Here is a 26,197-nt window from a genome sequence, read left to right as displayed (position 1 = left end):
GATTCTCATCTACAGTAAAGTTTGAGGAACACTAGTTTAACTTAAAAATCATAAATGTGCTGCTGAAAAGTTTCCTCCAAAAAAGTGATCTGGGCAAAGCACATTTGCTATACGTTCAAGCATGTTAATAGTGAGGCATAAACAATGGTACTAACGTCCAAAGGGAAACACATCTTTAGGAGGAGGATGACATGTTTTCAGTGCAGCTTCTTGGACTGCCCTCTGTGAGGGCTTTAAGGAGGCTGGGGCTGCTGCTGGGGGGATGTGGGGATACCCCGTGCTACCTCCTCCTCCAAGGCCTCTCCATCTGGCCTACCTCTCACATACAGTGGCCTGGCCTTCCTTCCTTCACAGTAGCTCAGGAATCCAAAATGGAGGAAACTGAAGCTACCAGGCCTTCTTAAAGCCTGGGCTAAAAAGTAAAAGCTTTTGCTCACAGGCCTAGTTCGGATTCAAGGGGAGGAGACATAAGCTCTACGTGTTTATCTACCAAAAGTGACTATCTCCCTGTGGTGGTTGATACTGAGGGTCAACTTGATTGGATTGAAGGATACAAAGCATTGGTCCTGGGTGTGTCTCTGAGGGCGTTGCCAAAGGAGATTAACATTTGAGTCAGTGGGCTGGGGAAGGCAGACCCACCCTTAATCTCGTGTGCACCATCTAACCCGCTGCCAGTGAATATAAAGCAGGCAGAAAAATGTGAAAAGAAGAGACTGGCCTAGCCTCCTAGCTTACATCTTTCTCCTGTACTGGATGCTTCCTGTTCTCGAACATCGGACTCCAAGTTCCTCAGTTTTGAGACTCGGACTGGCTTCCTTGCTCCTCAAGCTTGCAGACAGCCTATTGTGGGACCTTGTGATCGTGTGAGTTAATACTTAATAAACTCCTTTATCTATCTATACTATTCTGTCCCTCTAGAGAGCCCTGACTAATACATCCCCGCCCCCATAGAAAGATTGGAATACTTGTCCTCAGCCTAGACTCCCTTTCTTTTTACTGACTGCAAATTGATGAAATTCTATACCTGCTCCCTCCACACCCCACTCCACCCCCAATTTTTACATATGACATCTGATATCAAACCAGGTTCATTTGGCTCATGGAAAGCAAACCAATCATTGTGACTGTGGGTTTTGCAAAAGAGAAAAGATTTTATTTTGTGAGATTGCTCACAAGGCTGCTGAGCAAGGAGAAGGAGAACAAATCGTAAATCCACCTCCCTGAAAACAGGGCTTAGGGTAATTAGGGGGATAGAAAGCAGGATGGTGTGAAGTATGGATAAAGGTGATTGGCAGGTGGGAAAGGGAGGTAATCCAGGTTTTTGCGCAAGCATAACTGAGCTACATGGCTCTTCATAGGAGGCATGTTCAGAAAATGGTTGAATTAGCATGAAAGGAGGGTGCAGGTTTTGGCCCTTTGACATCAAAAGGTCACGCTTTACGTACCCACGCAGGCTCAGTTGAAGGGTTGATGGTCTCAACTTGCTTGAATTCAACAAGAACTGCCTGCTAGCTGCAAAACAACATTAAGCACTCATTACTATGGTGACCCACTGTCAGAGCCATTATCTATAAGGAGGCTAGTGGAAGTTTAGTTATGTATTGTTTGACTACTATGACTTGCTAGTGGGAATTTTAAGATTAACTAGACATAAGCAATTAAAAGCAAGCAAGCAGGTTAAATTAGGCAGGCTTAATCAGGTTAGCCCTCAGTTTCCCGTCTTGCTTAATACATGCTAAAGTAGACAGAATATGAGCTATGTCTTAACCCCTTGTTTGGAATGCATTTTCAGCAGCATGTTTATATTTAATTGTTTATACCAGTGATCCTCAAATGTGAGAAGTTTAGAATTACTCCAGGGAGGCTGGGCATGGTGGTTCACATCAGGTGGATCACTTGAGGCCAGGAGTTCGAGACCAGCCCGGCCAACATGGCAAAACCCCGTTTCTGCTAAAAAATATGAAAAAAATTAGCCGGGTCTGGTGGTGTATGCCTGTAGTTCCAGCTACTCAGAAGGCTGATGAGGGAGGATTGCTTTGACCTGGGAGGTGAAGGTTGCAGTAAGCCAAGATTGCGCCACTGCACTCCAGCATGGGCAACAAGCGAGACTCTCTCTAAAAAAAAAAATAAAATAAAATAAAAAAGAATTACTCCAGGAAGTTCTTTCCCCAGTGCATATTTCAAGGTTCTAGCACTCAGGAATTTTGGTCTCCCCAATCTGAGGTGGAGCCCAGGAGTGGGCATTTAAACAAATTCCCTAGGTGGGTGATTCTAATGCAGGTGGGTCTACTTGGATGATGCACATAGAAAGCTTATTTTAGAATATTATTGTTTTAAGTTCACCAACATGATCATTTTGATTTCATGGCTTTATTCTTAGATGTCATTTTATTTCCTACTTCTTGAACTGTTAAAGAGATGAATGTTAAAGTGGTAAGGACAGATTTTAATCGGTAATATACTATTGCAATAGGGAAGAGGGTCCAGCATAAACTAAACTCAACTTGGGAGGTGGCTGCGGGGGCTGCTGGAGCTTGAGCAGAGTCAGGGAAGTGAAAAATTAGAAAGGTTGGTCAGTGTAAATGCCCATTAAGTCAACTGCATATGTTAGCTGGCAATTAATCAAAGTTAGGGTTATATTCTCCCGGAGACTAGAGACAGAGGTCCTGTCATTCCTGATAATTACATTTCAAAGGAATGGCTTTCACTCCTGAATTGTTGGAGAAAGATGTACATCTCAAAGGGACAGAGGAAGGATTCACAATTGTAAATTGTGCATTGAATAAAATTTAGTAAATGCTCTAAGAAAGGGTAGTCAGGGGCCTATGGTCAGGTGTTGGCTTGAACAAACAGTAAATTCTTTTAGCAGCCTTGCACTTTCTCAGTCAGGCCCTTTAAGGATAGCTAGAGACACTTGAGGTGGCTGTGGCTCTGCGCTGTTGGTAACTGTTAGTGTTTGCTTAAGTCTTTAAATGGGGAGGGGAAGAGAGTGGATGAAATTGTTTATACTGAGAGTTTGTGGTTTTCATAGGCCAAGGTTGAGGCCTGGCAGATAAGAGGGCTCAGAGGAGCCTGGCTAGATTTTGGTCGAGAACCACGCTTTCGTTTATGTCTCCCAAACCATTCCTAATGGTTTCCCATTGGGAAACCAAGATACGAATAGATTAAATAACTCCTGCAAGGCTATAGAACCCAGTCAGTAACAGAACTATTATTCAAAACAAGTTCTCTCTAACATTAGAGTCTATCCCAGAGGTAAGAGAAGGAGGTGGAAGATTGTAGAAAAGTGGAAGAAATGACATTCTATTAATGTGCCCTGACTGCAAAACTTGTTTTATCTGTTAGGTTCAGTGTAAATTCTAGAGCAATTTTTAGCATAGGGCTACATTTGACTTTAACATGCTATTTTCTTACTTGGTGACTTCAGTTTGGTAAAGATTTTTGCCTACAATCTTTCTTTTAAATGTTTTCAATCTTTATTTTAGTTAATCCTTTCAGGACTTAATTAGGTTGCAAAGTTTCTTTAAAAAATCATTTATCTCATATCTGTATCAGACTATAACAATTTAAACTTAAAAACTTTAAAAGTGTAACATTAGGTATACATTTTTTATCTAAAGAGAAACCTAAAATGATAAGGACTTCAATAGGAAACAGTTTGCATGAAATTCCATGGAAGAGCTAAAACCATTAACATTGAGAGACATTTAATAATTCTTCCTCAAATGGTTTTTAATCCTTGGTGTTTAATTTAGTTTTTCCACATAGCTGAAGGTGTCTGACCCTGATGCTTTAATAACTTCTACATTTTGAGTTGGTACTTTGCCCTATCAAAATACATATTAATTACTTGTTAGCTTCATTGAAGTTTTGCTCTTTTGGTTAATATTTCCATTGTAGTTTTTAATTAGAGGAAACTAAAAGATAAACTGAAGAATGTAACCAAAATCCACTACAATGGTAGAAAAAAAAATTATGGCTCATGAATGGTCCATTTATTGAGAGAAATATTTTCTGAGCCTATATTACTTTGCTGGAAAAAATACGTCATTTTTAAAAGTTACAATCTCCCTTTTAAGCAAAAAAAGGTTAATCTATAATAGCATCAACATAACCATGTATAATTCATATAGTCAATAACTATTTTCTCAGGGCCTGCTTTCAGGCTGGGTTTACAGAGATTAAAAAGTCATTGGCCCTGTCCACAAAGAATTACAGTGTTTTGGTTTTGTAGTTGCCTTTTGAATTTTTGTATTATTGGTGTTATTTGAGACTCCCTAGCCTTGCCATCTGTGGACACGAATGGTAATTATCATAATAGCAAATTTCATAATTTCACTAGTCTTGCTCCTAGTTGATGACAGAAGACCCTCAGTCATTTGTAAAATCCTCTACCAAATATTTCTGGGGAGTCTCAGAGATATCTGGTACATGTTGGCAAAAAGGTCCATTACTCTGCCGATCATTTCCCTTGGGAGCCGTTGCTAATCTGCTGCCTGGGGTCTGTGCTGTCTGTGAGCTGCATGGCTGTTTGTATCAAAGCAGTGGGGAATGCCTTCCCCCTTTTTGTTTCCCTCTGCTAAATTCAGAGGGTTTCGTTTAGTCAATTTCTCAGAGAAGACATCCTAAAAGCCTCCCACAACAAGAGTGCTAGCTAATATAGAAATAAAAACACAATTTTTAAAATGAATGAATGAGTTTGTGAGAAAGTAAAAGATAGCTGAGTCCTAGCAACAGGTGTGGGAATCCATGGAAGAAGGGAGAACTGATGCTTTAGGGATCTTTATGGATCTGGATGTCCAGAGCTTTGATTGCAGGGCTGAAAATAGTGGAAGTGGGATGGGGAGGCTTGGGCTCACGTAATGGGAGTGAGAGCTCTAGTCACTCTAAATAAAGTTAGTACCCATGAAGAGCTACCATTTTTTTTTTAATCCCATGAAAATGAGGCAGAGAGCAAATAAATTTGTCTGTTCAGCCTGGAATCTGAGTGGATACAAAAGTCTCCTTTAAGAATTTGTTGCCACAGCCTGACACTCTTGTAAGTTTGAAGCCTGAATTTACACTATTTGTATCATGTGAAACAAACAAACTTTAATTTAAAGTGGACCCAAGTCTTCCGGGTGCTTTGCAGAAATGAAGGCAAGTCTTTTCAGGGTGAAGGCACCCTCCATCTGAGGCCTCAAAGAATCCTCAGAACTCAAATTCCAGAGCATCTGAGCAAACAATAAGACATACACACACACACACACACACACACACACACACACACACACACACCCCATAAAGAAAGAAGCCACCATGAGCAAGAGTCAGCCAGAAAAAAATAGATACTCGAAGGCTTCAGGTATTAGAAATATCAGGTAGAGAATATAAATTATGTTTGATGTGTTCCTAAAAGTAGGACTTAACAGAGAGAAAAAGAAAGTAACAAAATGACTGGCAGCCTTGAGTTTTTAAGAAATAACTTCTAGAAATAAAAAATATAATAATTGATATTAAAAAACTTGATGGAAAGATTAAGCAGAGAAAGCTTAAAAGTGAATGTGTGCATTGGAATCGAGATCAGAGGAAATTACACTGGATACAAAATAGAAAGACAATGAGGTATAAAGTGTGAGGGAGGCTGAGATGTACAGAGGATATAATGTCCCATTATCTGTCTAAAGTGAATGGTGTACAGGTGACATGTGAATAGGTAAAAAGTGAGAATTTTCTCTTTTCTTTCTTTCTTTCTTTCTTTTTTTTTTTAGAGCTGTGGTCTTTGTCAGCCAGGCTGGAGTGTAGTGACATGATCATAGCTCATAGCAGCCTCAACCTCCTGGGCTCAAGTGATCCTGTCATGTCAGCCTCCCAAGTAGCTGGGACTACAGGTGTGAGCCACCACGTCTGGCAAATTTCTGGCTAATTAAAACAATTTTTTAAGAGACATAGTCTAGCTATGTTGCCCAGGTTAGGACAGAACTTTCCATAAGTGATTCAAACAAATGAAGGGAGTGGGTGAAAGCTATACTCTAAACTTTTGAAATTACTCCTTATAAGAAAAGGGGAGGTTGGAAGAGAGAAGTGTGTGTATGGGAGGTGTACACATGGATGGATATGTGAGTGTTATATTAGCTTAATCATTATTGCATCACCTTATTCCAATGGGAGAAATTTCTCTTTATCGTGGTTTATATTTGTTTATTTATTCTGTCCTTCCCTGTCTCAAATTGACAGTTTTCTTAATGTCCTTTATTCTATTTTATGTTTTGGAAGATATATGTTGTAATTCTTTGTATCGCTTGTTTGTGCTTTTTAAAATTGTAAATTTACCTTTTTCCCCCAATATGTTATTATAAAAGTTTTCACATATAGCATAGTTGAAAGAATTTTACCATGAACACCCATGTACCCACCAAAGAGATATCATTAGTATTTTACTATACTTGCTTTATCACATATCTTTCCATTTATTTATTTATCTTACACCTATCCATTAATCCATCTTATTTTCTGATGCACTTCTGATGTACTTCAAAGTATATTACAGATAGTTTACCTTTGCTTTTAAACCAAATAAAACTAAAAAGCTATTTTTACTTTTAAGTCAATAATTGATCAATTTACCAATATATTTTTTTCTTTTTATGAGATAGAGTTTCTCTCTTGTCACCCAGGCTGGAGTGCAGTGCTGCAATCTCGGCTTCCTGCAACCTCCGCCTCCTGGGTTCAAGCAATTCTCCTGCCTCAGCTTCCCAAGTAGCTGGGATTACATGCACCCACCAACACACCTGGCTAATTTTCTCTATTTTTAGTAGGGATGGGGTTTCGCCATGTTGGGCAAGCTGGTCTCGAACTCCTGACTTCGGGTGATCTGCCCGCCTTGGCCTCCCAAACTGCTGGGATTATAACTGGGATTACATGAGCCACCATGCCCAGCCTACCAATGTATTTTTACCAATGTATTAGCCAACTTCTTGCACTTACTTGCTGCTGATTTTTGCATTTGTTACTGTATGTGCCTCTGGTAGGGCCTATTTCCCAGTTTGATATTCTGTATAATTTGTGAGTGAGAAAAATGGGGGGAGAAAATGGTCTGTTTGAATTGCATTGCTAATGAGTGTAAATGAGATTTCATTAAGGGGCTGGAGATTCTTTCTTTGCTAAAACCATGCATGAGCTTTATATCTATTTTGGCTGCCAAGATGTATTATAAAAGTCTTAGAATATTTGTGGAAGGATTGATTGGGATTCTGCAGGCTTTCTAAAGGAAATAAAATTTCTTGAATTGCTCTCAGTGTTTTTTATATTATGATTAAAATTTATATTCTTCATAAAGAGCTAGTGCACCATCCAATCAAATACAAATGTATGACACATATAACAGGTATTGTTTAAATGCCCAAATTCAATTTTACTATGCAATTTCAACTTTAAAATAGAAGCAACTTCATATGATGATCTAATTTCTTTTGTCTCTAATATTGAAAAACATAAAAGGGTTAAATGCTGAATCATTAATGGCTTTTAGCTTAATGGACTTTTTAACTGATAGGAGCTAAAAGGCTGAGCTCCTACTAAATGCATCTCTGAGCTAATGACAGCTATACATTGACGAGTTAAGAGAAGAAAAATGATTCCTTTTTTTTTTTTCCCTTTGAGACAGAGTCTTGCTCTATCAGCGAGGCTGGAGTGCAGTGGCATGATCTCGGCTCACTGCAACCTCCGTCTCCCAGGCTCAAGCAATTCTCCTGCCTCAGTCTCCCGAATAGCTGGGATTGCAGACATGTGCTACCATGTCTGTCTGGCTAATTTTGTATTTTTTTTTTAGTAGAGATGGGGTTTCACCATGTTGGTCAGGCTGGTCTCGAACTCCTGACCTCAGGTAATCTGCCTGCCTCGGTCTGCCAAAGTGCTGGGATTACAGGCGTGAGCCACCGTGCCCGGCCAAAAAATGATTCCTTCATGTGAGATGATGCTAAGTAATTTTTGTCTAATTCTAAGATAGAATGTCTGTGGTCATCAGCAAAGTGAATGAGGATTATATTCAGTTCAGTTGAAGCACACTTGATATGCTATGAGGCTAGGAAGGAATAGGAAAATTTTTCTAAATTTTTTCCTTTTCATCAAAGGCTTATATCATCATCAGATCACTACTCTTTAAATCATAGTACCTTCTCTGTTAGACAAAAACTATTTCATTTGTGGCTTTACCATTACCAGCATGTGACCTTGGTTGGGTCACAATGATTTAGAGCCTCAGTTTACTAAAGTACATCTATATCTACTTGTAGATACAGATATTAACACTTTCCCTACAGCATCATAGAGAAGAGTAGAGATAAGGTATAATAAAGTACCCGGTACAGTGCTTGAAGCAGTGTAGGTACACAAAACATAGTGATGATGATAATGATGATGCTTATTTTGAAACTGTCTCAGATTTTATTGATCTTATATCCTTAAGCAGTTTACAGTTACCATTTGCGTTGGTTATTTGGAAAACATAATTTTTCTTTTCAGAATGATTTATTCATAAAAAAGAAACTAAGAGAGAGAGAGAGAGAAAAGAGGCTGGGTGCAGTGGCTCACACCTGCAATATCAGCACTTTGGGAGGCTGAGAGGTATGAGGCTCACTTGAGGCCAGGAGTTCAAGACCAGTCTGGGCAACATAGCAAGACTCTTTCTCTCCAAACATTTAAAAGAAAATAAAAAGACTTATTCATGATTTCAAATATTTTTGAACCAGAGATGGACTTTCAACTAAATTAAGGAGTTGATTAGATGATCATAATAGTATTTGTCAACCAAACTCTTTTATATAATGTATTTAATTTTCCTTTGACAGGCTGATAATACCCCAGTTCCACATGTTGGTACTCCTGGTCATCCATAACTGTTTATTTTCACTTTCAACCATCTAAGTGCTCCATCTATGTTTTTTAATAATCCTTTTCCATGCAGTTATTGGTGACATGTGGTAGTTTAAAGAAAAAGCACAGGATCAAGACCTGAGGACCTTGTTTGAATTTTAGCTCTGTTATGATCTTGGATTTCTCTAAGCTTTAATATTCTTATTTGTGAAATAGAGATCGACTCTGTTTTCTGAGTCTGTCAGTTTCAGCAGTGGCTGTGAGGACGGAAGAGCTCAGTAAGCCATGAACACTATCAATTATTAACTAATAACACCAACCTGTCAATTCAGAAGCAGCATTGCAGAGATCCATACATGACATACAGATTCTAAATTTGGTAAATCTTTAGCTGGGTGTGGTGACACATGCATGTAGTCCCAGCTATTTGGGAGGCTGAGGCAGGAGGATCACTTGCATCCAGGAAGTCAAGGCTACAGTGAGCTGTGTTTGCACCACTGCACTCCAGCCTGGGTGACAGAGCATGAGCCTGCCTTAAATAAATACATAAATAAATAAAGTAAATATTCAAAATTCACTAGTAGAAACACCAAGAGAGGAGTGGTTTTCTTGCCTAGAAACTCAAACTAGTTGAAGCATAAAAGAGTATGAATTAAATCACTTACTTGGGAAGATGGAATCATACAGGTGTCTCTTGTTTCAGGCATCCTTGTATCAGATGAAGTCTCGACCTTTTTCTCTTCTCGGTGTTTTTCAATGTATTGGTTTCATTCTCTCACTGTGCAGACAGGCTTTCTCTCTGTAGTGAATAAGATGGATGCTAATAACCCCAATATTCTTTAAACTCTGTGACCCCAAAAGGCAAGGAGCCTTTTCCTCCATTTCCATCTTTAAAAAAAAAAAAAAATCCCAAAGTAACAAGAATGGAGTTCTTTGGGTCAACGGGGCAGAGTTTGGGGATTGGCGGTTCCACTAGGAATTGTCCGACTTGAGTGAACAAAGAGCAGTTAGAACAGTCTCCAAAGGAAGCAAAGGGCCTGGGCAGACAAAAAATGACCAGTGTTACTACAAGCATGAGGGAGGAAAGGAGAAGAGAATAATGACAAACAGAAGAGTCTTGCTATCCTTATGAAATGCTCACCACCTCTTCATTAAATTACCCACTCTCCTGTTTAAGATCAGTGTGGCAATCTCTCAGTTTGCCCACGACAGCCCTGTTTCATGCCTTGTCCTAGCATAACTATTAAAATCATGGCTTTTTATTTTCAAAAGTATCCCAGTTTGGAAAATCTGCTATACAGTCACTATAAATAAGACCAAGTAGCGATTTGTCTTCAGCCACTCAATCTATTTTAAGTCATCCTATTCCTTTGATTCAGTTGAACTTGATCAGTTCTTTGCCTTTTCTTTTCCAACCTGTGTCTGATATTAAACATTTGGAGTTCTTGTGACATACACATTCTTGCCACCTTCTTCCCTTTTATTGGTCACCTCACATTTCTCCCCTTCCAGGAACTCTTCTGGATTTTAACTAGTGGTGCTGAAGGTTTAACAACCCACTCATCTGCTCAGAGCATCTCTGCTAGTAGAATTTTTCTTTCAGGGATTGCTGCAAGTTAAATGTATACTCCCTCTCCAAATAGCATGGATTCATCCTGTGAAACTTCGGTTGTTGTTTCTTCAGAGTAGAAGCTCTCTGCCAGGCATGACTTTATGTTTTCTGTCCTATTGCACATGCTATAGTAAGTGGGGTATGGATGAGGATGGATAAAACAATTAACATAGTGTGAGTCTGGGCATGGTGGTGTGTGCCTGTAATCCCTGCACTTTGGGAGGCTGAGGCAGATCACTTGAGCTCAGGAGTCTGAAACCCCCCATCTCTACAAAAAATATTAAAGTTAGCCCAGCATGGTGGCAAGCATCTGTGGTCCTAGCAACTCAGGAGGCTGAGGTGGGAAGATTGCTTGAGCCCAGGAAGTGGAGGTTTCAGTGAGCTCTCTTTGTGCCACTGCATTCCAGTCTCCGTGAAAGAGATCCTGTTTCAAAAACAAAACCAAACAAACAAAAATAGTGTGATGATGGTAAAAGACATAAATTCTTTATAATGTATTTGCAGTGGTCCCCTTTGCACACCACCTAAGAAGGAAGCACCAGTTTGACCAGCTACCTCCTGGCCGTGATTATACAGATTGAGTGAAAGTGGTGAAGAGAGTGATGAAACAGAAAGCAACCCCAATATCTACCTGAGAAAGGAAGAGACAGGGAAGAGGAGTAAAGAGCCAAGGAAACTTGGTGTGGAGAAATAGGTAGGGATCGTACTGAGGTACTGGAGGACTCCAGCAACCAGCCCTCACAGCATGTGCATAGTGTTCCTACCTCTTCATGTTCTACTGCATGCAATGTGGGCAGGGCTCCCTGGAGGTGTGTAATTTGTCAGCCTTGAGGGTTAGGGAGAAGACATGTCTGGTGTTCACAATGAGGGGTTTCATTGAAAGGCACAACTGCTGTGCAGAGAAATACTATGGGGAGACAATGTGTAAAAGAGGTTTTCTGGGAAGTCTGTCATTTATTCGACAAATAATATACATTTTGTCCTCTGCTCTATGCCAGGCACTGTTATAAATTCTGGGGATATAACAGGGATGGACATAGCATTTGTGTGTATATACATAGAACACCTGGCATGGCTTACCTTTTAGTGAATGGAGACAGATAATAAGCAAATATATTGTATAGCAGTTTAAATGATGAGAAGTGTAATGGAAAAAATAATAGAACAGTTCTGGAAAGCTGGAGTTGGAGAAAGGTCATTGCAAAATTTAAAAATGAGCAGTCAAGGTAGGCTTCAGAGAGAAGATGACATTTTTGCAAAAACTTGAAGGAGATAAGGCAGGAACCGGGTAAACATCTGGTAGAAATCCTTCCAAGTGGAGAGGACAGGCTTTGCAGAACTCCTGAATTTGATATGTGTCTGGTGTGTTCAGAAATAGAGCCAGTGTGGTTGAAGGTAGTAGGGGGAGCAGGAAATGAAGTGTGAGATTTAGGGGAGCAGGCAGATGATGTAGGGCTTTGAGGTCATTAAACTTTGAGAGAAATGGGAGCTGGTTAGAGGCTTCCCAGCAGAGGCTTTTAATTGCATCACGGCCTAATGCATCTTGATGGATATTATGAAGTATAATTATCTCAAGGGATATTCAATATTTGTTTCTTTTGATGTGAAACAGTGTAATACTTTGTACAGTATATATTCATGTTACAATAGGCTCTGCTTATAACTGTCCACAAAGAGGTATTTGTGGAATGAATGAATGAACAAATGGGGTTGACCTTTTCGCTCCCTCCATGCAGGTTCTCAACCTATTATTTAAACTTTATTGCCCCTACACCCTTTCTCAACTTGGGTTCTATTCACCTGCCTTGTTGAGTACTAATTAGGAAAAAAAAAAAAAAAAAAAAAGGCAGGCTAGTGGGAGCAGGAAAAAACAAAGAGATAAGGCAAGTAAGAATAAGCTATACATCTGCCTTTCTTCATGGTCCGAAACATATAAACAAAAGGAAGAAACAAATAAGCCATAGGTCTACTTTTCTTTATGGCCCAGGACATATGGCTCTTCTAACCATATAACGTACTTAACTCACAAATTTCCTGCTTACCTTCAAACGCCTCAATTTATCAAACACTTCGGTTGACAAAAAAAAAAAAAAAAAAAAGGAAAAAAAAGCAAGTTAACTCCCTTAACTCCCTGCTACCTTGGTGTTATCAATCACTCCAAGTTCCAGTCTATAAAATTCTCAACAAGCCTTTGTTTCCTAGCAATGAGCTCCTCCTCTGCTGATTCTGCCCGCTGTTCCCTGGCAACGAACTTTCATACTTTCTTTAATCTGTCTTTCTTTATCTACTACTGTCTTGGTATTCTTTTACTCCCACACCCAGAAAGTCGTCGCTCACTCGCGACACGTTGAAAGAGTTCTTTCTTTTTTTTTTTTTTTTTGAGACGGAGTCTGGCTCTGTCGCCCAGGCTGGAGCGCAGTGGCCAGATCTCAGCTCACTGCAAACTCCGCCTCCCAGGTTCACGCCATTCTCCTGCCTCAGCCTCCCGAGTAGCTGGGATCACAGGCGCCTGCCACCTCGCCCGGCTAGTTTTTTGTATTTTTTAGTAGAGACGGGGTTTCACGGTGTTAACCAGCATGGTCTCGATGACCTGACCTCGTGATCCACCCGTCTCGGCCTCCCAAAGTGCTGGGATTACAGGCTTGAGCCACCGCGCCCGGCCGAAAGAGTTCTTTCAACTCTGTACTTCTGCCTGTCTCTGCTCATCCCATTTCCCTCTACTTGAAATGCTTCTTGTTAAAGACCTAGGGACAAGCTCCACGTCCTCCAGGAAATCCCTGCAGACTCTGGCCTTCCTTGCCTTTTCTGAGCGCCTGCAGCATCCTTCCTTTGCTACCTTTCATTGGCTTGATCCACTGCATTGGATAACTTTGGTTGTTTATTTTAAAACCACTGTTTGAACTCTCTCTACGTGCTAGGCAAAGAATACACAAATGAACATTAGCATTTCAGTGGGGTACCTTTACCGTTTCTGTTTTATAGAAACTGACTTGATAAGAAAGGCTCAGTGACTTGGCTGATCTCATGTAGATTAATTAACAAGGAACGCACCAGGACCGGGACACAAGTCGTTCCCAAGACAAGCAGTAGTCCCTGTCCTTCCTATTCATAAAAGGGTTAACTTAGCATTTCCTTGCCGCGGTCAGGGTCAGTTCACTCCACTCCCTTCCCGGTGAATCAAAAGCGGCCGCGGCTAGGGAAGCTTGTCCTCTGAGGGATTCCGTAGAGGCCCTCCTCCACTGCTTGAGTCCCGGGCGAACATGGCGGCCCCCGAGTCAGGGCCGGCTTTGAATCCAGGCGCTGCAGAGGGTGAGGAGGAGACGATTCTCTATGACTTGTTGGTCAACACCGAGTGGCCACCGGAGACTGAAGTACAGGTGAACCAGGCCCGTCTACAGCAGCAGCCAACTTGGTGCAGGCGCTTCGTGGGCAGAGCCACGTAGCAGGAGCCACGTAGGGGAGTGGAGCCGGGTGGGCGGGGGACTAGGGCCTGATGGCTTGTGTGGTCGCCCTGGCAACGGCACCTTGGGCTACCGGGGGTCTGGGGCTCCTAAGGCGGGGTGGGGTCGTGGTCGAGATTCCTCCTGGGCGCAGAATTCGGTTGTTGGGGGCTGGAACTTCGTGCTCTGCGGAGCGTAGGATCCCACTCTGGTTGTTAGTTTCTCTCTGTTTTCGGAGGAGTGGGGATTGTTAGTTTCACTCTCTGTATTCGGAGGGGAAGGCACAGCGCTGGACTCAAGGGTCCTTTCTCCCAGCTGGACTCTCGGTGGTCCCTTCTTGCAGTCTGGCTAGGGCTAGTACGGGCGGACGCTTAACAGTGTGAGAATTTTCCAGGACCTTACAGTCTTCACCATCTGGCAGGCTGCTGCAGAATGCGGAATCTGAGGCTTTACAGCTACCTGGGGCTGGATCGCGCCAGTTCTTGTGTGTAACAATAAAAGAGCATTTAATAAGGGTGTGCGTGTCCGTTCGTCCGTCTCGGTGTCCCAGATGCTGTGCTAGGTGCTGAGGATACAGAGATAAATATGCTTTCGTGGAGCTTCTCCTCTAGAGGGGAGACAATCCTGTAAACGTTATTCATAATCTAGCGTTTTATGCGCTATAGTTAGCGATGTGAGCAAAATGCCACGGAAGTGAAGGGTAAAGAACTGCTGACTGAGATTGGGATCTCCGCTAGAGAAGGGTTCTAGAATAGGTTGATAATTTATAGACTGGATCTTGGAATTATCAGTTATTTGGTAGTGAGGGCCTCCCGGGTCTGTGGTGAAGAGTAGGAACCACAGATCCAGGTTTCTTTAATAGATATTGAGTGCTTAACACATGCCAGTTACTGTTTTGGACCCAGAGGAAGCAGCCAGATCGAAAAGAATCGTTATTAACGATTATGTAGTCCAGCCCATACGAGTTATCTTATGTTTTTTTATGAGTGTTTCTTTGCTGAAGAAACGACTCATTTTTCAGCCTAAAGTTTGCATTTTTTTCCCCTGTAGCCTCCTTCCCACTGCAGTTTGTGCTTATTTTGAGTAATGTATTTTGTAGAACGGGTAGAGATCTGCATGTTTTGCTGTTTAATTTCAAGTGCTTAGTTTGTCTTAATGTGAGTATTTTTTGGGTTATGCAGCTAGGAAGCTGTTGCTGCCGCAGCTGGTTAGATAAGTTTCCACTCCTTAACACTCATTGGTTAATTGCAGTAATGTTTCAGAATGCTTAGCATAAATTGATTCCAAAAAAGTAACCACAGAATTACTTACTTTGAAACCTTTAGCACTTTGTTTTGTGTTTGTGTGTTGGGGGTGGGGGAGTTCTATTGATTTCTGCATTCTATTGATTTCTGCATTCTATTGATTTCTGCATTCTATCGATTTCTGCATTCTATTGATTTCAGCTGTTGAACTATAAGCTCTTGGAGGGCAGCTACATCTGATTCATCTTTATGTCTCTCCCCAGGGCCAAATTGTGTCTTGCATGAATCTCACCATCAATTCTTGTTTGTTGAGTGAAATAACTTTTCTGTTTTTTTTTTTAAATCTGTCTACACTTATTGTGTGTCCATTGTGCTTTCCTTGACAGCACTTTAGTGCACCTTATGCAGTGCCTAGTGTCATGAACCTACCCACAGTGTGTTCAGTCTACAGTTATGGAATGGAATTATTTAATATAGCAATTACGTATCGGTGTATGTTTTGCTGGTAGCATTGTCTGGATGGATATACAACAGATAGTCAATGAATTTGCCTTGGAGATATGACCACCTTTCCTGTGAGCAAAACTTACAGCTTCAATAGAGTGTGCTGAACTGGCAACAGTATGGTCTTTGGCCTTGACTCCTCTTGTCTTTGGATTGGTATTTGATTTGGAAACAGTTTCCAGCTTCAATCTTTGTTCTTACCTGCAAGGTTAGTCCTGACATGTACCTGTAGCTCTGCTATGCTCCCTTTACTCCTATTGTCCCCTATCCTGAGTCTACTTTTTTTTTTTTTTGAGGCAGGGTCTCACTCTATCACGCAGGCTGGAGTGCAGTGGCATGATCAGGGCTCACTGTAGCTTCAACCTCCCGGGTCACCTCAGCTTCCCAAGTAGCTGGGGCTATAGGCACGCACCGCCATGCCTGGCTAATTTTTGTATTTTTTGTAGAAACGAGGTTTTGCCATGTTGCTCAGGCTGGTCTGGAGTTCCTGGACGCAAGCAGTTGGCCCACCTTGGCGTCCCAAAGTGCTGGAATTACAAGCGTGAGCCACTGCACCTGCACATTCAGTCTTTAAGTAGTTTTAAGACACTGCTTCCCTGTGCCCAAAACTCTGAATATTAGTAAATAAAAATAAGTTTGCATTGTATAAGTAATACTAGTCTAATACTAGAGGATTCAAATGTAAGGGGTTTGTTTTAAATTCCAGCCTAGAGGCAACCGAAAACATGGTGCATCCTTTATCATCACGAAAGCAATTCGAGGTAAATATAGCTTATTTCTCTACAGTAATGATATGGTTAACAGTTAAAATGTGTTCTTTAGACTTCTGGTGTGGAGACTAATAAAAGTGATGTGTTATCTGAGTTTAATTATATATATTTATATATACACACATATGTATGTATATGTATACATTTGTATATTTACACATGCACATTTTTAATGCAGCTTAAAGTATATAGCCTTGGTTTAACCATTATGGGTGTATTCTAGAACAGGTGTCCCCAGTTCCTGGGCCATGGACTGGTACCAGTCTGTGGTCTGTTAGGAACCAGGCTGCACAGCAGGAGGTGAGCGATGGGTGAGTGAGGATCTGAGCTCCACTTCCTGTCAGATAAGCGGCAGCATTAGATTATCACGGAAGTGCGACCCCTATTGTGAACTGCACATGTGAGGGATCTAGGGTGCATGGAAAAATTGTCTTGTACAAAACCAGTCCCTGGTGCCAAAAAGGTTGGGGACCGCTGTTCTAGAAGGAATGAAGGTCAAAGCCAGTATGAGTCTCAGAAAGTCTGTGGATGTTGAAGGTGAAAATACACTGAGAGACTATTTTAAGGGTTTTATGTGATGTTTCAGGTACATCTGGTCAGAGATACTCAAATTACACATTTGGTAAGCTAGGGTATTCATTTAACTCCTGACAAATTTTACGTATGAACTAACAAGAGTCTGAGAAAGGATTGAGCACTAGGTTTACTGAGCTGGTGCCATGACAGGTTTACCGTATTAATTGATAGAGTCCTCTTATCAGACCAGAAAGGGTAGGTGCCGTTACTCCTTTACATTTTTAGATAAGAAAACTTGCCCAAGGTCATTCATTTGGAATTTGACTGCACATCTTTCTGGCTCCAAAGTCCATCCTTTTATACCACTGAATTTAAGTTCATTATAAAGAGAAAATTCATTTTCACAGAAGTACTTGAAATTAACTATAATCTTCTGATTATACTTTTATCTTCTGATAAAATTATAGTTAATTATAGTTAATTTTATCTTCTGATACAAGAAACACTAGCATATTCAGTTTTCATAATGACAAATGCTTTAAATTTTGAGAATTTAGAAAATGCGTACAAATAATAAAAATTCGTTGTAGAAAATACAGACACTATAGATAACTACAAATTAGAAAAAAATTTGTCCTCATCTTACCACCTAGAGAGAATCTGTTATTCTTTAGATCTTTTTCCATTGATGTATACCTAACTGCCTACACAGGTACACACATATATGTACATTTAAAATAGGATGATAGAAAGCATTGTTTTTTCATAGCGTGTTAGAGGTTTTGTTTTCCATGGGCTTTCCCATTTTAGGTATTATTATTTTTAAAATCTTTGCCATGAAGTGTAAAATAGTATCTTGTTTTAATTTTTATACGAATATTTTGTTTTTTAAGGGGTGATTATTATAACTTCTAGTCCATGGTTTCATGAAAGCTTCTTAGATTAAATTTAACATCTCAAACCACTTTTATTTCTTGAACAGTTAGGAAATACCTGAAACTTTTGAGTAACACAGAAACTTGGAGTTTAATAAATATATGACCCTGTAAATGTTATGATGTATATTAGGTTATATTTAGTCTCTCATTTTAAGAGTTGTGTTATTTTTTTTAATGACTCACTCTGTAGTATATTTTAGATTTCTCATCTATAAATCTAATTTGAAAATGATTCTTGAAGAACAATGGATTTATAATTGGCTTTGCCATTTCTTTTAATTACAGATCGTTTATTATTTTTACGCCAATACATCTGGTACAGGTGAGTTTTGGTTCTTCAGATAAACAGTGTGAACATCAAATATAAGCAATATTCTATATATGATTTGTTTTCATAAATGAATTCTAGATCATGAGAAAGTTGCTGACATTCAGGCAAACTCAGCATGAGACATTTCAAACATTTAAGTATAATCTGACAAGATATCTCAGTAGACTTAGGGTAGTTTTTGTTCCCTTAGTTGCTATTAAGAATGTCTCATGACAATTTCTGCTTCCTCTGATGACTGTTCTCAGGCTTGTCTTGAATGTCGATATGAAGCATCTATAGCTTGCATACCTTTTGAAAAACATTTTTGTTCTTGTCACATCATCTCACTTGTGGTTAATATTCAACTGCTGTGTATCAGAGAAGGTTCTTTAGGTTTCAGTTCTTGTGTACTTTTTAATTCGTTGAGTGCTAAGTATATTTTCAGGCATGATGCTAATTTCCAGCTTTAGAAAGAACAAAGAAATAATTATTATGACAAAAAAGTTATAATTCTGCTTTTAGATACGTGCATAGGAATTGTTTTATAGAATTATTTAGATAGATTGCTTTTTCCCTGGAATATCTTGTCATAAAATTTCAGAGATAATATAGTTCCGTAGGAGAGGCCTTTGGCACTTCTCTAGGACTTGCTCCAATGTCTTTCTGCTTTCACTCTATGTATGTGTGTATGTGCATAACTATGTATATATATGTCTATATGTATGCATATTTACAATTTCTGTACTTAATTGTATCACTTTTTTGTGGGTGTGGGCTATGATAGGATAGAGCAATGAGTAGGAAGAGAGAGTGGAAGGAGAGGATAGGAGTATGGGAGGTGGGCTGTGTTTTCTGACCTCTCCAGGCGACAACTTGTTAGTCCCAAACACCCTTGGATAAGGTGTTAAGCTTGTCTTATTCAGGTTACTGCTTGATAATTCTTTTTGTTATTGATTGAGAAGGAAGACTCAAAAAGTTAACTCTGCTACAAGCCCTATCCTCTGTGTGAGAACCTTATGATCAGGCATCATAAGTAGGTATCTTTTTGTCTCCCTTCCTCCTGAGAAGCCTTTGTCCTTGAATTGGCTGTGTTGATCATTGTACAGGTTACAAATGCACCATGAAGTGATTAATCTGTCTCATGATGTGCTACTTTCAAAAAGATTTTGTTCCATTTGTGCTCTTGAGTTTATGGTAATTAAACCCAAAGGTTTTGGGGTCAATATTTGTTTCAAGTGGCTTTTTCTTATTTTTTTAAAAAAGTTCTTTTCTTTTAATTATGAAATATAAACATACTGAGAATTATTGACAATATAATAAACCTGTATCAGCTAGCTCTTTTTCTTTTTATGCAAAATGTTACATCTCAAATCCTTTCCCTTTTTCCCTTCCCTTCCCTTCCAGAGGAAATTATCCTCATATAGATAGTATTCACATACATGTTTCATATCTTCATTATATTTTGGTAACTGCCTTTCGATATTATTTTGTGTTTTAAAAAATGAGCATAAATATACTACATGTGTATATATATATATATTTTTTTTTTTTTTGGAAGAGAGGGTCTTATTGTGTTGGTCAGGCTGTAGTAAGTGGCTCTTCACAGGCAAGATCATGGTACACTGTAGCTTTAAACTCCTGGGCTCAAGCAATCCTCCTGCCTCAGCCTCCCATGTAGCTGAGACTATAGGCACATACCATCGCGCCTGGCCACTAACATTTTGAAATCCTATTTTGTCTTTTCTGATTTCCACAATGTATTCTTTTTTTTCTATTTTTCTTTCATGGAATTATGTTCTTTATTCTTCTTTTCCATCTGTTTTCTTGATTTCTTCAGGTATTAGTCCTCTAATTTGCTGTGTCTACTTACCCACTTATGGTGGGTAGTTTCATGTCTTTTGTGAATGGTTTTATTTTGAACTTACGCTTGCAGATTCTTCCATCACGTGAGTAAAGTGAAATTGTAATCTGATCTTGCATATAGTACAGACGGACTTTCATTTTTTCATAGGAGATTTTATTCCTGTCCTCCACAGAACCATAGTTCCAGGGAGAGAAGAGAGTCTTTAGTCTCCCTGGGCCTATCGTGAGGTGTTTCTGGTTCCTTCAGTGACCTGGTGCAGTCATTGCTTTTGCAGAATTCTCACTTCCAACTCCTGTCCTCTCTTTGGTTCAGTAGCTCATTTCCTATCCTGCGTGCTAAGTCCTGTTTTGAGTCCTTGTCTCTCCTTTTACCCTGTGCCCAATTCTAGCTTTCAGTGACTTTTTCATTTCTAGTACTTGGAAATTTATCTTTCTTTCTTGTGAGTTTAACTTGATGCTAAAATTTGTTTTTGTTACAGTTGAGCCAGAGTTCCTAGGCAGTTAGAGCAGAAAGGGTTGGTGTAAGCGTACTCTGCTGTGTCATTGGTATACTAGATGTCTGTTTCCTGGGAAGTACATAACATTTATACCTGTGAACACACCACTGTGTTTTTTGGAAATAGAGAAATATATATGGTCAAATTTCAGCTACCAAATAGTAACTTTTGGTTTTGGATTTGCTAATCAAATTTTATATTCTAATGGAAAAAAAATCTCTCTCTCTCTCTCTGTAAGTATATGTGCTATTTGTCTGCTTATATGTGGTTTTCATGATTGGATTTTAAGCTAACTAATGTGTTGTAATTTCAGCCCTGCACCTTTTTTGCTCCCTGATGGACTGGTTCGCTTGGTTAATAAACAGATAAACTGGCATTTGGTACTAGCAAGGTAAGGAAGTGTAAAATTCATATGTTTTTCTATCTGGATTTGCTTTTACATTTCATTATGGATGTTAATTTTGGAATCCTCATGACTTTCAGTCTTTTTATTGTATGTAAATCTCTTTGTTGCAAATATTTAGTATTGTTTAAACATGTTAATTCATGCTGTATTAAGTCATTTCGTATGCTTTTGTACCTATATCCTCATTTAATTGTAAGGTCAAAAGATGGATAATTAAAGCATGTGAACAAATTTAGACGTGATTTTTAACTTACTAAATAATTCCATCTGTGTTGAAAACTGCTACAGATATTCATAATAGATTTTCTTCCCCCTCTTTCTTCTCCATAAAAGCAATGGAAAGCTTTTGGCTGCTGTTCAAGATCAATGTGTGGAAATCAGGTAATTGTTAATATTATTCATAGTCAAGATTTCCTTTGAGAAACATTTGTTACTCTGTAAATGGAAACTAAGATTTTTATAGGGGGTATATTTAAAAGGATTTTATTTTTAACTCACTTAATTTTGTGAGTGTCAAACACCAACTTATGCCAGTTGAAAAATTAAGGATGCTTTCTCAGAGTTATATGCTTATCTTTCTCCTTCCCCAGATCATTCTGTTGCCTCTTAAGAAATTTTACTTTCTCGGCCGGGCGCGGTGGCTCAAGCCTGTAATCCCAGCACTTTGGGAGGCCGAGACGGGCGGATCACGAGGTCAGGAGATCGAGACCATCCTGGCTAACACGGTGAAACCCCGTCTCTACTAAAAATACAAAAAAAACTAGCCGGGCGAGGTGGCGGGCGCCTGTAGTCCCAGCTACTCGGGAGGCTGAGGCGGGAGAATGGCGGAGCTTGCAGTGAGCTGAGATCCGGCCACTGCACTCCAGCCCCGGCAACAGAGCTAGACTCCGTCTCAAAAAAAAAAAAAAAAAAAAAAAAGGAAATTTTACTTTCTCGGTAAATGAGGCCTATCCTCCAGAACTGTGGAAATCACTCTGTTTGACTATTTACTGCTACGTCAGCTAAACAGACACTCAGGAAGGTGTAAAAGAGTAGGGATGGTTCAGCACTTTGGGAGGCTGCGGCGGGCGGATCACAAGGTCAAGAGATTGAGATCATCCTGGCCAACATGGTGAAACCCTGTCTCTCCTAAAAATACAAAAATTAGCTGGGCATGGTGGCGTGCGCCTGTAGTCCCAGCTATTCGGGAGGCTGAGGCAGGAGAATTGCTTGAACCTGGGAGGCAGTGAGCCGAGAACTGGTTGCAGTGAGCAGAGACTGTGCCACTGCACTCCAGCCTGGCGACAGAGTGAGACTCCATCTCAAAAAAAAAAAAGGGATAGTTTTGCTCTGCTGGTACAAAACTGTAGATTGAATATGGGTGTTCAAAAGACCAAGGTTACATATTACTTGAGACCAGTTATGCTGTCTGTCCTCTTGAGACATTCAGTGGTATTATATACACATCTAAAGACATCTCTAAACTGGACTTTTCAGTTGTTTTATTTTTAAACAATGTATCAGTTATGAAAGAAATATCAACCATAGCAACTAAGAAAAATGGGTTCATTCTTTGGGAAATGTTATTAGGAAAATCATATGAGAGAGGAATATATTTACTATTCATTAAGTGGAAGTGGACCATTATAAAGGTCTTCATTATTATCATCTTCACATGGAGTGGGCTCAGGAGAAGGAAGAAGAAGGGAAGGTGGTCTTGATGTCTCAGAGTGGTAGAGGTAGAAGAAAATCCACATAGACATGGACCTGCACAGTTGAAACCTGTATTGTTCAAGGATCAACTGTAGTAATTCCATAATATTTCCTTGAGTGCACATAGCGAAGTTTAATCTCTTTATACTGGAGATTATTTTCCTCCTTTATAAATGAGACCATACCAGATTTTTTGATATTCATATGTATCTGTAATTATTTCCTGGGGATAACTTTATAGAAATAGAATTGTTAGGTCAAACGCTACAGACATGAAGGTTTTGGATAATTGTTATTAAATTATTTTCTAGAAGGTTTACCAGTTTTCATTTTTAAACATTTTATAATAATTATACTACTTGGTATATATTTCAGGATCACAGATTTAAAACAGGTTATTGATTTAAATATGGTGACCTATTAAGGCTCTTTGATTTCTTAAAATACGACTTTTTTCCCCTAAGTGATCAAACTTTGTAATATGATACAGACCAGTACTTCTTAATTAGGATTCATGTATCCAGCAAAAAAATATTTTTGCTTGGGCCCCATCCCAGATTTCTTGATTCAGAACCTTTAGGGATGGGGAACAGACATCTCTATTGTATGAAAAGACCATGGTAAATTCACTTAGGCTGTGTCACTATATTCCATGTATATATCTCCATACAAAGTAGCTCTGTATTTGATGCAATAAGAAGGTTGGAAGAAAATATTGTCACTGACAAAAGGGTCATAATTGAGGCACAAAACCATGTCTGAGAGGAGAAATGATTGAGCGTTGTATATAGAGACTATCTAGTCCACAGTATCTGGTATTTTATGGTTCTATGCAATATTATGATAAAACTTTTGCCTTGATTTTGCATGTTTTACAGGTCTGCAAAAGATGATTTTACATCCATTATCGGGAAATGTCAAGGTAAGAGTTTCTAAAATATTTAAAGAATGAAAATTTCAAATGTGCAATGGTTTACAATGTTTCTTAAAAGTTAGGATAGATATTAAACATTTATTAAGGATTATTATGACTATTAAAATACTTTAAAAACATAACTGCTTTTTTTTTTTTTTTTTTACTGTCTTAAATATTTTGCTTTAAAATGGTTCATTTTGGTGAGATTTGGAAACTGGGTTCTAAAAAATGTCTAAGCCAGTTTTGGGATGAAGTATTTTTAACTGTCTGTAGCCTTTTATTTTGAATTAAATGCAGAAATAAATAGGTGTAAGTCAAGAGTTAGAAACAGACTAGTAAAAAGTCTAGGATTTGGTCATTTTAAAAATATATTCAGCAAAAGTTTACTGACTTTAATTTATGTGTATGTGCTATTTTGCTGGGTGCTTGAGGTATGATTGTGAGCAAAAACACCTGGTCCTTTATCTCATGAAGCATATAGATGCTCAAATATATAATTACAAACTTTGACAAATCTAATTAAGGAAAAATTAAATCCCATGAGATTTCTTAACCAGGGGTGTTAGATGAGATGGCTAAGAAAGAAAAATGACTTTTGGAAAGCAGCTTTAAGAATGAGTAGTCTGGTTGCAGTGGCTCATGCCTGTAATCCTAGCACTTTGGGAGGCCGAGGTGGGCGGATCACTTGCGGTCAGGAGTTTGAGACCTGCTTGGCTGACATGGTGAAACCCCATCTCTATTAAAAATACAAAAATTAGCCAGATATGGTGATATATGCCCGTAATTTCAACTATCTGGGAGGCCAAGGCAAGAGAATCGCTTGAACCTGGGAGATGGAGGTGACAGTGAGCCGAGATTGAGCCATTGGACTCCAGCATGGGCAACAGAGTCAGACTCTGTCTCAAAAAAAAAAAAAAAAAAAAGAATGACTAGAAGGTAGAAGAAGACAGGGAGTATTTCAGTCTGCAGGAGCAGTGTATGAAAAGGCAGAAGGAGCTGGGTGTGGTGGCTCATGCCTATAATCCCAGCACTTTGGGAGGCCAAGGTGGGTGGATCACAGGGTCAGGAGTTCGAGACCAGCCTGAGCAACATGGTGAAACCCCGTATCTACTAAAAATACAAAAATTAGCCAGGCATAGTGGTGTGTGCCTGTAATCCCAGCTACTCAGGAGGCTGAAGCAGGAGAATCGCTTGAACTTGGGAGGAGGAGGTTGTAGTGAGCCAAGATCCCGCCACTGCACTCCAGCCTGGGCAGCAACAGAGTGAGACTCCATCTCAAAAAAAAAAGAAAAAAGAAAAGGCAGAAGGAGCCTTGTGGCAGAGAAAGAGGGTGGTATTAGGTAAATGCATCTATTACGTTTGCTTTATTTACAGGACCTGCAGTTCCATCTGTCTGATCTTGTGTTAGTTTAACAGCGTAATTGTTGTAGGAAGTATAATGATGGTAATCATGGTCATTGTGTTCATTTATATACAAACATTTATAGTGTTCTTACTGTGTGCCTGGCACTGTATTTAGGGCTTTATATGATTTTCTTGTGTAATAGAAATAAAGCAGTATAAATATTTTATCTTAAAACAGTATTAGGATAAAATATATATTTGACATCAATAGAGAGCAAGGAGGTGGGAGGCACTGGTAGTTTTCAGAACTATAATGTGGTAATACAGAAGATTCCTCCACTCCCTCATGGAAATACTGTTATTTTTTATTTTTTATTTATTTTTATTTTTTGAGATAGGGCCTGGCAACAGGGCCTCACTCTGTTGCCAGGCTGGAGCACAGTGGTGTGATCATGGTTCGCTGCAGCCTGACCTTGTGGGCTGAAGTGATCTTCCTGCCTCAGCCTCCTGAGTAGCTGAGACCGCAGGCACGCACCAGCATGCCTGGCTAACTTTTTATTATTTTTAAATGTTTTTGTAGAGACGAGGTTCTTGCCTTGTTGCCCAGGCTAGCCTCAAACTCCTGGGCTCAAGCAGTTCTCCTGCCTCAGCCTCCCAAAGTGCCAGGATTATACGTGTGAGCTACTGTGTCCAGCCTTTAAGAGAGAGAGAATGGATAATCATTGTAATTGTACTAAGTGCTGTGATGGAGAAGAATCACTTTCAGCTTAACTTTACCAAGCCCTGGGAGCCTGTTTATTTATTTGTATAGTAATTTAATTAATTAATTAATTTTTTTGAGACAAGGTCTCAGTCTTTCGCTCAGGCTAGAGTTCAGTGGCATGATCATGGCTCACTGCAGCCTCAACCTCCTGGGCTCAGGTGATCCCATCTAAGTTTCCCAGGTGGCTGGGGCTACGGTTGCATGTCACCATGCCCAGCTAATTTTTTGTATTTTTGATAGATAAAGGGATTTGCCATGTTGCCCAGCCTGGTGCACTCATGGGCTCAAGTGATCCTCCCACCTTGGCCTCCCGAAGTGCTGACATTACAGGCGTAAGCCACTGTGCTCAGCCTTTTTAAATAGCTCTTTTATTCCACTTGGGTACTTCCACCGTCACAGCCTTAGTTCAGGCTCTTCACATTTTTTGCTTAGTGTCTTACAACAGTCTGCTGACAAAGTTTTCTTCTGTATGCCCTTTAGTAATCCACACTTCATACACCTTGACAAATTGATCATTAAAACATCACTA

The 26,197-nt window shown here is 39.6% G+C and overlaps 1 protein-coding gene across 1 annotated transcript in view; it reads left to right on the top strand.

The window, feature by feature from the left end:
• The first annotated feature begins 13,692 nt into the window (after positions 1–13,692).
• Positions 13,693–26,197, top strand: part of NBAS (neuroblastoma amplified sequence) — a 406,203-nt gene continuing 393,698 nt past the window's right edge. Inside the window, exons 1-6 of the mRNA XM_011942078.1 lie at positions 13,693–13,842; positions 16,360–16,414; positions 18,163–18,199; positions 20,861–20,938; positions 21,287–21,334; positions 23,524–23,567. Of these exons, the coding sequence (XP_011797468.1) occupies positions 13,726–13,842; positions 16,360–16,414; positions 18,163–18,199; positions 20,861–20,938; positions 21,287–21,334; positions 23,524–23,567 (379 nt within the window). The 5' untranslated portion in view covers positions 13,693–13,725. The remainder of the gene's footprint in view (positions 13,843–16,359; positions 16,415–18,162; positions 18,200–20,860; positions 20,939–21,286; positions 21,335–23,523; positions 23,568–26,197) is intronic.

Source organism: Colobus angolensis, unplaced genomic scaffold, assembly GCF_000951035.1.
Source record: "Colobus angolensis palliatus isolate OR3802 unplaced genomic scaffold, Cang.pa_1.0 Scaffold205, whole genome shotgun sequence".
In the NCBI taxonomy this organism is placed as follows: Eukaryota; Metazoa; Chordata; class Mammalia; order Primates; family Cercopithecidae; genus Colobus; species Colobus angolensis.
The sequence above is the reverse complement of the archived record's forward strand: the minus strand, read 5'-3'. Positions and strand labels throughout refer to the sequence as shown.